Source organism: Schistocerca nitens, chromosome 1, assembly GCF_023898315.1.
Source record: "Schistocerca nitens isolate TAMUIC-IGC-003100 chromosome 1, iqSchNite1.1, whole genome shotgun sequence".
Classification (NCBI taxonomy): Eukaryota; Metazoa; Arthropoda; class Insecta; order Orthoptera; family Acrididae; genus Schistocerca; species Schistocerca nitens.
The window spans coordinates 894,719,010-894,732,099 of NC_064614.1; the positions used below are offsets into that span (position 1 = coordinate 894,719,010).

A 13,090-nucleotide genomic window follows, 5' to 3' on the forward strand; every position below is an offset into this window, starting at 1 on the left:
TGTGACGGAGATTATTTCTTTCCGTAGTTTGAGCAAACTGAGCGCCGTAGACGAGAAGAACGTGAGCAGAAACAGCGTGAGCGTATGAAAGAAAAGGAAGGAGCTGGTATACGGCGAGAAGTTTGGATTCATCCAGAAGGACGTCGTCGTCGTGTCCATGTGACTACTTCTGCAGGCAATAGTTGTGGTCTTGTACCTGACAGTGAGGAAGAGGAACTTGCTGCGCTTTCTAGTGTTGAGGTTAGCTAATCATGATATATTTGAATCCTGACTCAGGCATGGATGTGTGTGATGTCCTTAGGTTAGTTAGGTTTAAGTAGTTCTAAGTTCTGGGGGACTGATGACCACAGATGTTAAGTCCCATAGTGCTCAGAGCCAGAGCCATGATATATTTCATAACCATTTCCTGACCCAGATGTAGACAATACAACTAATAAATAAAATGCTCATAGTATTCTACAACCTAGCAATTTATTTTCGTTTAGTAACTAAATTATATACAAGTAATGAGAAATAATTTATCTTGCATGCCATTTTCATGTTGACTTTGCAGCCTATAAATATTTTCATTAATGTGTATACACTGCCTGGCAAAATTGTGAAGCACCCAGAAGACGTGGTTGGATGTCAGTGTAACTCCATACATGTATGCACCATCAGCGAATATGTAAATGAATTGAGTTGCAGTCCTCTGTGACATGTAAAATGGCAAGTGCTTTAGTTTTACTCATATTTAGTGTTGTTACCAGACCTGGTATGGTATATTAAAAAAAGGGGACTAACAGCATCAGATTGAGGGATCACTGTAAAGGACAGTGGAGACAGTGTTGTCAGCACTTGACTGTGTGATAGGGGTATCATTGTGGATCATAATTTGACCAGCTGGTCGAATTGTGCAATATCCTGATTTGTGGGGCATTTGGATGAGACGGTGACCTGGGTAATGCATAATGTGTTGTCAAGGTTCCAGTTGGCCACATTTGACCACAACAGTGGAGGGTCACTGTATTGTGCACCGTGCAAGTTGTAACCCCTTCAAATGTGTGTCTGCTGTCCGAGAACAAGTAATAAGCTCTGTACTACATCCATATCATCCTGCACCATTGGTCAACAACTAGCAGCGGGTGAACTAGGGCATTACTGTTCCATGTTCTTAGGCTGGTGTTAGCACAGCACAAACGATTGTGTTTGGAGTGGTTCTGTGACTGTGAAGTGTAGACTGCTGATGAATGATACTGCTTTGTGTTCAACAATGAATTGCAGTTCTTCACTACCCCGGCAGACCATAATCAACAAGCAAGGCAGTGACCTGTGGAAAAGTCCCGTTCTTCCAAAGTTTTGGAGCGGCACTGTTGGTATCATGGTGTGGGGAGTTACTTGGCTGTATGAGTAAAAAAGGAGAACATTCCCTGGAGATGATTCTCAGAGCAAAAGAACATTCTCTAAGAAAGTTCACAACTTCATGTGAATCAAAAATTCGAAACACATTCTGTAACCAGAAGTATCTTTCCCACTATCTCCTATCCTTCTTGAGAAAGTTCCTGGTATGTGTTGAGAGCCACATATGGCATAGGACACATGTGTAATCTTACATTTCAGTCAACTCACTCAAACAGGCAAGCTATACAATGTGCAGCTATGGAATTGGCATCACTGTGTCCTTTAAGCGTTGCACTATGTTTTGATTTTAGTTTTGTGTGAGGTACCAAGTTATTAAGACAATATACTGTACTGAGAGTTAACAAAAATGTTTTATCTGCTGATGTTACTGAATTTTTGACATGCAGGAAACTTTTTTGTTATTGAAGTTAAATGAACATATTATGTGAATGAAGTCTTAAGAGTACATAACTTTTTCTTCTACTCCAAACCGGAATTCTATTATAGTCAACTACTAAGCAGTTGCTCATGTGGTTTTGTTGGAAGAAACAGAAGGTAGGTTTGTAATTACTGGTTCCTTAATTTTTCTTATCTGCCTGCGTATTTCCAACATAACAAAAAATGAGATTTGTGCTTTGGAAAAATGTATCTTAAATAGGCCAACCAGTAAGGGGGAATGATTAAAAGTAATAGAAAAAAACATTATCTCAGTATTGCAGCAAAATTTATTTTATGTGAGACAGACTGAATTCCTGAGATGAAGCTCATTTGTAATTAGTTACTGATACGGCATTATTAAAATTTCAAAATCTGCGACATTATAATTTTATTATGTAGCTACTTACAGTTGTAAACTACACACTCCAAGCAACAGCTAAATCTGCCTATGTTTCACTTCTGTGGTGATAATGTAAAAACTCCACTGACTTCACAGTCATCTGTGTGACAGATGCTTAAAGCATCACTGTCACTGTAGTTGTCTAATGAAAGAATCATCTCCTCCATTGAATTTTCCAAAACAGCTTCATTCTGCCATGCTGAAGTCTACTGTAGACCCTCTCACGAGGCATTTGTGGAGTCTGGAATTTTGTCCTTAACCATGGTGAGATGCCATACCCTTAATCTCCTAAAATAAAAAGCATTATACTGGCCCTATCTTAGTATCTGGCATCTATATATCCTAGACTCAAGCACAGACCCAGGCCATGAAGCATTAACATTAGTAAAAATTTCATTACTATCACATGTGCCTGCACATTGATACTAGAAAGGACCTTTCAGTTAATATATTTGTCTCCATGTTTTGTGATTGGTATGTGTGTACAATCAAGAGCCCCAGCACACATGGAAACTGACACCTTGAGTGACATTTAAGTATTACTGTTTCTAGTTCTCCAACATTTCTGGGAAATTGTATCTAAAGAAGTGCTTTTTGGGTAGCATAGTGAACATCTATAAATGTAAATGACACAATTGCCTGGTGTATACCTAAGTATTCTCCTACACCAGTCTGAAAACTTGGGTCTGCTAAGTAGCAGAGCAAAAATGTTTTCATTTTCACTTCTTCAAAGTCATGCCCCCTTTCTTTCATAAATTTTGGGAAAGAAATTATTTGCTAGCCAAATAATGTTTTTGCTGTTAAACCTGTATATTATAAACTATTACAGTTCCTCTTGTCATCATGTCTTCGGCCCTACATATGTCCTTTTTTGCCTTTAGAACAACATAAATTCTCCCATTTTTACTAAAAATCTCAACAGAACTTACTCAACTTGAAGTAAGCTGTGAAGTCCATTGGGAAAATGGAGAATGTTCTCTACTTTAGGTTTTTTCATACGAAATCTGAGAATGTTCTCCACTTCTTTAGATTTTTTCATATGAAATCAGAGAAGCTATTTGTGCTGAGCCACTGCCCCACACCCCACACTCAAGCTGAGAACATTTCTGGTGAAAGATGTTTCCAGACTCTCTTACCTCATGAAAACCTGAGAATTTTCTCTGAAAATAAAGTACAATATCCGTTTTATTTGTATGACCCATTGTTTATGACTTCTGGTTAGTGATTGAGGGAACTCTGATCGCTCACTGGTACGTCTCAGACATCCTATATCTGTCTTGTGTCACCTCTCAGCCATTTTTCAACATAGCAATGCTCTCCACACATGGCACATGTGTCTATGAACTTTGTGCATGATGGTGAAGTGTTCCTGTGGTCGAAGGTCCCCAGATCTGTCACCGATATAACATGATTGGCACCAGCTCAGATGTAAAGTCCATCCCAGTGCTAGTATCCAGGATATAAAGGACCAATTACAACAATTGTGGGCTGGCTTACCTCATGAGAGGATACACTACTTCATGACACACTTCCCTACTGAATCATCACATTCATCCAGACTGGAGGGGCTATAATATACTGCCAATTCTTTCTCAGTTTGAGTCAGTATTGTAATAACTTCACATACCCCTCAGTCCGTGAATTTCAATTTTGTTTCTTCCTCTTCCTCCTCCACCTCCTCTTCTGGGTGCTTCACTCTTTTTGTAAGGCAGAATATATTCTTCTAGAAGCTACCAGGATAACAAGAAGATACAGAGCAGAAATGGTACATGTTGTTGCCACGTTACTGAACTGTACAGTCTACAGTTTGCGTCTGCAGCTAATTTGTAATGTTACCTACTAGTTTATTCTGATGTTGAGGTGGAAATATTTCTCTCTCGCTTTTGTGGGATGACTGCTGCAGAATGTCTCAATCTCTTTGTCTAATAGCAGTTAGTTCCATATACATATTAATGTGTAATAATTTAAATTCAATTGATGAAAATGCTTCCAAAGGATCAAAATATTTATATTCAGAAACACAGCACATTTGTTAGGTGATAACATCGATCATTCATGTGCTGCAGGTGTCATCTGTTTCTGTAGTGAAAGATGATATGCTGTAATGAGCTGAATAATAGTTTGTTTCATATTCATCCATAGAATTGTATAAATTTAAACGACATAAAATGGGAGAGAATTTCAACTTGAAAAGACAATGTTTAGAGCAGGGCTTCCTAACCCGTGGTCCGCGGACCCCTTAGGGGTCCGCTGGCTCTTTCTAGGGGTCCGCGGCCACCTTTCACCAAATCGTGTAAAATAATGAGTAAAATTATGAATAAAAATGTGAAAATCAAATTCATCACACTTTTTTTTTCGTGAAAAACATGTGTACTTTTACTTAGGTCGTATCCCCAAACAGCCTTTGCGGTTCCTAAGTGAGAACTTATACACAGTTTAGTGCCGGAGAATGCGGCTTCTCTGATCGACTGTTTTGCAACAATATTGGGGTCGTTTGTGCGCCGGCTCACGGCGCTAGATGCGCTGAAACCTTTTACACATGCGCGGAGTGAGCTTTGTCAACCAATCACAGCGCTCGCTGGCATGTATGCGGCGCCAGGCATCATTAAATGTTAAACTTGCCTTGTCAGTGCACTACCTATTTCATAAGTCGATTTTTGACCAGTTTATTACTTCTAACATGAATCGGTGGCTGAAGTCAGGATGGTTCCTTTGAAAGGGCACGGCCAATTTCCTTCCCAATCCTTCCCTAACCCGAGCTTGCGCTCCGTCTCTAATGACCTCGTTGTCGACGGGACGTTAAACACTAACCACCACCACCTGAAGTCAGGATCACTGAAGAAGGGTGCAGTTTCTCCATTGCCTTCACAAGGGAAGTTTCCAGTTGAAATGAATGAGGAGGGAGGACGATCAAAGGAAGAGTTTACATACATTTGAACATTTTCTTCGGATTTCACACGAAAGCACACACACACACACACACACACACACACACACACACACACACACACACGACTGTTACAAAATATTTATGCTCCTTACATAACAGTAGCCAAATAGTAGAAGTGAACAGACCATAAGCGACAGCTTGTCAACAGCGAACAGTTTGGACGTGACGTTGATTGCTCTTGGAGGAAGACAGGTCCATCGTGTGAAATTTCAATTACCAAGTAATTTTAATCAAGATATAGTGTGTTGAACAAAGGGAGTAAATCCACTAGTAACTGTCTGGATACAGTGAGAATTCCTATTGGATCATTAATTTCAAGTTGTTTTCATTCATCTCTAAACAAAAGACTATTGATACTTCGAGAGGGGGGGGGGGGTCATTGGGAATATGGCAGCTGCATTAAGAAGCCTTCAGTTCCCATGGGTTTCACTCTGAAATTTGGAGTTACTGTGCTCTTGACTGACTAGCGGTCCGCCATGGATTTTCGACTGAAGAAGGGGTCCGCCAGCTGAAAAGGTTGGGATGCCCTGTTTTAGAGTATTAATAGTTTATCTATGCATATTGGAGGCTACCATGGAGAACAGTGTGCAGTGTGGTGTGGCATACATGGCTCAAGGATAATAATAAGGAAAAACCAATCTTCATGTTTTGGTTGTACCAGTGATTGCCACTGAGAGCCCATTAGTAGGATATAAGTGGTTTTGAGACCATTGAATGTGGGAACAGTAATGATTGTGAAGCAAATGAAATTTCCAAGAATAGTTCATAACTTTCAAGACTTTCGTCACTTTTATTGACTACGGAGAGTCAAGTACAGTACTCGTAATTTTAGATGATTTTATTCTTTCTTCTTTTAAGAAAACAGTGTCATTAGATTATTCAAATTGGGATTGTGCCTCAGATTATGTTAGTTATAATGAACAAAATGCTGTAGTGCTAAGTAGACAGATAAACTCAGTTTGCCATTAATGTGTTTCAGGTTAACAAGAGATTTGTTATTAGTTACCTGAATGTGCAAGGAAAACTTTTCACCAAAGTTGGGTGAGTCTGAGAAGCTCTTTATTTTTAATTGTGAAAAATCATTGTTAAGTTGTACAAATTTAGATTTCACAGTTTAAAATAGTTGACAATTAATGTAGTAGTGAGTACTTCTGTGTAGCTTATTTTGGATACACCTTTCAGGTAGTATATGTGGTAAACAGTTTACCTGGTTGTGCGTGCATGTGCTTTGTGTGCTTTGTGTGTGTGTGTGTGTGTGTGTGTGTGTGTGTGTTTGTGTGTGTGTGAGTGTGAGTGAGAATATTCCCAACCTCTTAATGCCTTTTTCAACCTCTATTGTTAAGTGTACGTAATGCGTTATGATACTATCTTCTTTGGGTAAATACCCATCAAGTAATTTCATTGTACTTTAACAAGCGTTAAATTTAGTATGTTAAAAATGTCTTTGCCACCACGTGAATGGAAAATACAATCATTGTATATCATGGAAGAACTTTCCTAGTTATTAGGAATATAGCTATACTAAATAGGAAACACTTCCTAATGTTCTGCAGTATTATATATATTTAAGCTCTAAGCTAGTTCATGATCAAATAAACATAATTTCACAGAACATTAGGATGAATTTCCTATTTAATATTGTTATCATGTTCAGTCAAGCATGATGGAAAATTCGGTAAATGTTATAAGGAATATAGCTAATTTTTTCTCTGCCACAAAATAGTTAGAGTAGAATAATGTTCCACTGGTTTTAAGCATCTTCTACTTCCTTGGTAGACTGTCACCTCTTTCTCCATCAGATTGTGTACCAGCTGCCAAGATAGCTGCGCTTCATAAACTTTCTGAAAGTTTTACATAGGGAGTTAGTGTGTCGGAGGTTGTTATACTATCTGCTGACAGCGAGTTTATACTGCTGCTAAAAAGTGAAGGCCTTCTCATCATCAGTTCATCTTTAGTGCTGATTTCTCTTCTGTCAATATTATTAATTGTTAATTACTCTGCTATTGATTTCTGCTTTTTCTTTGTACGAGGGCTATCCACAAAGTACGTTACGTTTTGGAATTAAAAATAAATAAAGTATTGGAATTTTTTTTATTATATACAGATGAAAGCCACACTTAAAATACCACTTTTCTACATAGTTACCATTTAAATTAAGGCACTTATCGTAGCGATGGACGAGCTTGGAAATCCCTTCGTCGTAAAATTCGGCCGCCTGCGCCTTCAACCATGTGGTTACCTCTTTTGGGACTTAAAAGGTGTGATTTTTGTGGATTACCTGGAAAGAGGCACTACAATAAACTCTCAAAGGTATTGCCAAACTCTGCACAACCTCAGAAGAGCAATACAAAACAAGCGCAGGGGAAAGTTGGGCTCAAAGATTTTGCTGATTCACGACAACGCCCGGGCCCACACGACAAATGCCACTCGTGAAGTTCTCGAATATTTTAAGTGGGAGTTGTTTCCTCATCCACCGTACAGTCCCGACCTGGTATCGAGCGACTTCCACTTATTCCCAGCAATGAAGAAGTGGTTGGCTATGCAGCGTTTTGATGACGACACACAGCTTCAAGAAGAGGTAACCATGTGGTTGAAGGAGCAGGCGGCCGAATTTTACGACGAAGGAATTTCCAAGCTTGTCCATCGCTACGATAAGTGCCTTAATTTAAATGGCAACTATGTAGAAAAGTAGTATTTAAGTGTGGCTTTCATCTGTATATAATAAAAAAAAATTTCCAATACTTTATTTATTTTTAATTCCAAAACGTAATGTACTTTGTGGATAGCCCTCGTATATTTAGTGTGCAACTTCTCATCTTCACTAACGCTACTGGGACAGCACATTGTTTATGCTGTGAAGTCATTGATGGTATTTACTAAGGGATAAAAGAGAAATTTTGTGCAATAAACAGGCCAATAAATTGAGCTATTAACATTTAGATCAGCTCTTAAATTGTAATGTTGGGATGGTGAGGGGGAGGGGGACAGGGAGAGGGGGGGGAGAGGTAGTGGGAGGGGGAGAGAGAGAGAGAGAGAGAGAGAGAGAGAGAGAGAGAGAGAGAGAGAGAGAGAGACCCATCCCACCAAACACCAGCCCCATGTGTTTCTTAGTAGCTCATTCTCTCTGGTATTTTGTTTCTGCATTGTGTAGGACAAGTCAGACAAAACTCTGCTCACCATGTTTTACATGCTGCCCAGCGTCAGTGGAAAATGGCAGTATGACTTCATAGGTTTTCTTGGCATGATTGATTAAAGACGAATCTCTGGGTGTACAGTGAGGTTTTTTGTTTATATTTTTGCTCAATATTTCACCGTCTGACGCATTTGTCGTCTTCAGGCACTGTTAGTTGTGCTGTTACGTGTACTTGCTGCATGGACTGGTTGGAGTTCAGGCAGCGATATGCATAACAGTACAACTTGCAGCACATGAAGTTGGCGACTGGTTTGGTCATTGAAATATTATGCAAAAATGAAGACAACAACTTGGCTGTACGTTCGGAAGTACATCATAAATACCGGTCTGCCTCGCACTACAAATTAAATGTTATTTATAAAGTTCAGTTCTATGCCCCTCTGGATAAACCAATTCCTGTTTAGTCTAATTCTATATTTGATTTAACAATGTATGTGTTAAGAGGAGTAGCAAAATGCGAAAAATAACCATTACTCCAGCAGAAACTGGGTAGCACTGGTGCATGTTGGCAGCTTAAAGTGCAATGTTTCGCAACATACTGGGCAAATTGGGCAAAGAAGATGGGATGAACCACTACTTTGGTTTTCATATCCATAACACAATAATATCTGCAGTATTTTACTATACCTTGAGGACTGAAAAATGTGGTGTTGGGGGGGGGGGGTTCACAACCAGCTTTTATGTCCACTGGTACTTGTATCGGCAAACCTTAGCTTGCTGGACTTGCCCTGACTTGTATACTGGCCCACACCGTACTGCCACTCTTCTGCCACCATGCATTACTTTTAACATATATTTTTTATTTGAAAATGGCACTAGACTAATTTGGGACTCCTCCATCAAATCCTCACATAACATTTATTGTTAAAAAAAAAGTTTCTAACAATAAACAGACACTTTCTGCAAACTCTGGACATTACTTCAGATACTTGATAAACAGTACTTTTTTGCTCTGACTCGATCTACACATCACAAAAGTGAAATGTCAACAGAATTATGAAAAAAAAAAAAAAAAAATGACTCTCAGGAGACACACATGATGTATCTGAGTGTTTACTAAAAATAGGATAGTTAAAGTTTTAAAATTGGCTTTGTGCAAGCATCATTCATTAGTTCAGTCAAATAGCAGATATACCTTGCAAAAGGTGGGGTAGAAGAGTTTATTTTTTCAACTCGTTCATATGGTTGGAAAGATTAGAAAACCGAGTTCTGCCAACAAAATTTTGTTTGGGAAAACTTTCTGCAGTCAAAAAACTTGGAAAATTTCAGCCTTTTTCCAAAATATCTCATTTTTTTGTTGTTGCTCCTATTGCTTTAATGTCTATTTCTTTTTTAAAGAGCACAAAATTCTCTACAAATTTGGTTCTTGCCATTTTTTCTACTCCCAATATCTAAGGCGCTACAGCGCCTCAAAAAATACCAAGTTTTCAAATTTTGAGCATAGTGGCAAGATATCTTATTTTTGAACACTATTTTTTCAGTTTCTATTTGTGTAGTATAAATACATTATACATCATGTTATATGTTGGAATTTACCACCTCAATTTCAGGTATTCAATTTCTCTGTATGCAACATGAGGATTTCTGGGCACCCAACTATTGTGATTCTTACATCACTACCTGAAGTTCACTATGGGCCACCTCAGCCCTGGTATTTGTAAAACTATAAATATAAAAATACATCATTAAGACACACACACACACACACACACACACACAATCAATAAATTGTCTCAGGAAACTGAACTATTATTAGCTGCAATAGGCAACCTAATTAGGTAGGTAATTATTCTTGTGTATAAAAGCCACACAGTTGACATTAAAAATAAGTAGTTTTATTACAATTAAAATGCATTGTCAGTTACTAAAAAATGTTGACAGTTCTGGGTGTGTAATACTTGTAATATCGCACTTTAGTGCACTTGAGACAGATATGAGCATCACTTCCAATGTTTTTATGGGCCAGGTTCCTCAGTGTCACCAGAAATACCTTGAGTTAAGGATTCAGGGTCTGTACGTAGAGTTGATCCCAGACTGACCTCTTCTTTAAACAGCGAGTCAGCCTCAGCAAGTTCGTTGATTTCGTTAGTGGTTTCCTCAACATCCTCCATAACATCTTCACTACCCCAATATATTTCTTGCAAATTGAAGAACATTTCAAACCCACTTTTCTGCAGGAGCAGGCTCCGCCACAGTTCAGCTTGCATGAGCATGAAACAATGTGAAGAAGTGCTTCAGGTGCTGGATCTTGCCTCATTATAACGGGTATTGGACCGTGGTCACTGTGATTCCAGCCCCATTTCTCAGGAGGTTTCCAGTTTCCCATCCAACTTTGGACTTGTTGGTAAGTCCCCAACGAATGATGTTGTGCAGCATCTTGTGTAGGTGGCAACCGTGCAAGATTCAGTTAGCTTTTTGTGGCAGACTTGGCGAATAACTGGTATTGCAAATGGTCTAGTGTGTGGGAACTGCTGACACCTCCACTATACAATGCGATAGTAACCTGTTCTCCTGCTGTTACTATTTCCTCACGGGTAGCATGTGGTTTATTGAACGTGCAAAGCGCTGAGGTTAGGTGTTCATTTTTCGCAACAATATTGCAGCACCTAATTTTGCCTTGACCAAAAAAAGTGGATGTTGTATCACATCCGCTAAAGGTGTGAGTGAACAGAATATATTCACTGTCAAACTTGTAAGATGCAGTGGAAAACCACTTGTCTTCTGCATTTCCTCTTCCTGGCTTTAAGAAAAATAAGTTTTCAATACCTTGCCCCAAACCGGTCATGAGCACAAGCAGGTCAGCATCTTCTCCTACAATGACAACACTTCCAAAATCTTTGGTTCTTGAAATGGCAGATGTTAGTCATAACGTCAGCATCTTCTTGTGCCTGGTGCACTCCAGAAATTCCTTTTTAAGAAGTGTGATCAAATGCATCTTGTTTCGTTCGTTGTACAAGAACTTGTCCTGAGGGACATGGTTCACCATCTCTGATTCAACCACAACATCAAACGAAGAATGTTTTTTGGACCTACGAATCCTCTCAGCACTCTTTGTGCTACATTTGTCTCCCTCACATGGATACCCATCGAATACAGTAGCAAATTGAGATCCAAAATGACATTGCAGGCAAGAAACATAGCTTTGGGCTATTGATAAGATAATCGCCTGCCGCCTGTCCGCCAAAGAATAAATACGCTTTTGTCCGCTAAAGAACAATTCGTACATCCTTTTCTTATAACTGATCATTAACATCAGTCAACTGTAGAAAATGTACGGCACCTGCATGCAATCGTATTACATATTGTAACACAAATAAACTTCACGCAATCTGACTTGAATGTGTTCGTAGTTACTGAATATGATGCTGTTTGTCCTGGCCCTGCAGCAGAGTGAGATGGTAAATTCCAATGAATAACATGATGAGTAATATGTTTATACTACAGAAATAGTAACTGAAATAACAGTGTTCAAAAATTAGGTAATTTGCCACTTTGCTCGAAAATTGAAAAATTGGTATTTTTTGACGCACTATAGCGCCTTAGATACTGGGAGTAGAAAAAAATGGTAAGAATCAAATTTATAGAGAATTTTGTGCTCTTTAAAAAAGAAAATAGACGTCAAAGTGATAGGAGCAAATGAAACTGAGATATTTTGAAAAAATTGAAAAAAGTCCAAAATTTTCGAAGTTTTTTTGACTGCAGAAAGTTTTCCCAAGAGAAATTTTGTTGGCAAAACTTGGTTTTCTAACCTTTCCAACAATATGAACAAGTTAAAAAAATAAAATCTTCTACCACACATTTGGAAGGTACAGGCTTTTATTCTGAAAGTTTCACTGGACTACATTGCACATGCATGATTTTATATCCTCCTCTGCATCCTCTATTCACTACATCAGTATTATTTGTTATGGAGAATGACTTCTAGCCTCGGTAGCTATAGCCACATTATGGACCTCCCTTGTTGAAAAATGTTCAGATCATGTTGTTTTTCTTATCCAGTATTTACCTATTGTTTCTTATATGTTGACATTCAGTGAAAAATTATGAAACTTATAGTTTGTACTCTTTTATGTTATTCCTCTCTCAGCTTTACAGCAGCAGCCTATTCATCACCGCATTCAGAAATTGAGGCAATATCCAAAACTTTGTATGTACAGTCAACAAAATAACTGTTTGTATCTTGATAAGCTCGGGTACCCTCAGTGGAGTGCAACATGCACCATTGGTAATGCAACCTACAGTGCCAATGGCAGTAGCATCACATGTAACACAATTTTAACAGTATATTTGTTCCACTTTTACTATAAAGCTTTTCCATATGGATCTTTCTGATTTTCTGCATATAATTACTGGATTTTTTTTATATATGCATTATAATATTTATTTATCTGATTAAGAGAAATCAGGACATTCTGCCATCTGCAGGCATTGGAATAAATCAACAATGGAGGACATAGTAGACAGAACAGACACCACACATCTATTTATATTATTTGTTTGAAATGCTGAGATGTTTCATTAGATAAAGACGAAAGAGCAAATCTGTGAAATTACGTGGTAGCAGTGTGGCAACATTTGAGGCTGTGAAATTCTACTGTTTGTACCATGTTTTTTTACATTGCATTGTTTGTTGCAAGCGTAACAGGTGCAAGCATAATATAGCTGAGGTATGCCGAATGTGGTAACACACTGCACCACAGATGAGTATATGACAATCATTTACTGCCAT

At 38.5% G+C, this 13,090-nt stretch overlaps 1 protein-coding gene across 1 annotated transcript in view; it reads left to right on the forward strand.

Annotated features, from left to right (window-relative positions):
• Positions 1 to 13,090, forward strand: part of LOC126192144 (telomerase-binding protein EST1A) — a 340,857-nt gene that overhangs the window by 206,094 nt on the left and 121,673 nt on the right. Inside the window, exons 12-13 of the mRNA XM_049932583.1 lie at positions 28 to 240; positions 6,148 to 6,209. Of these exons, the coding sequence (XP_049788540.1) occupies positions 28 to 240; positions 6,148 to 6,209 (275 nt within the window). The remainder of the gene's footprint in view (positions 1 to 27; positions 241 to 6,147; positions 6,210 to 13,090) is intronic.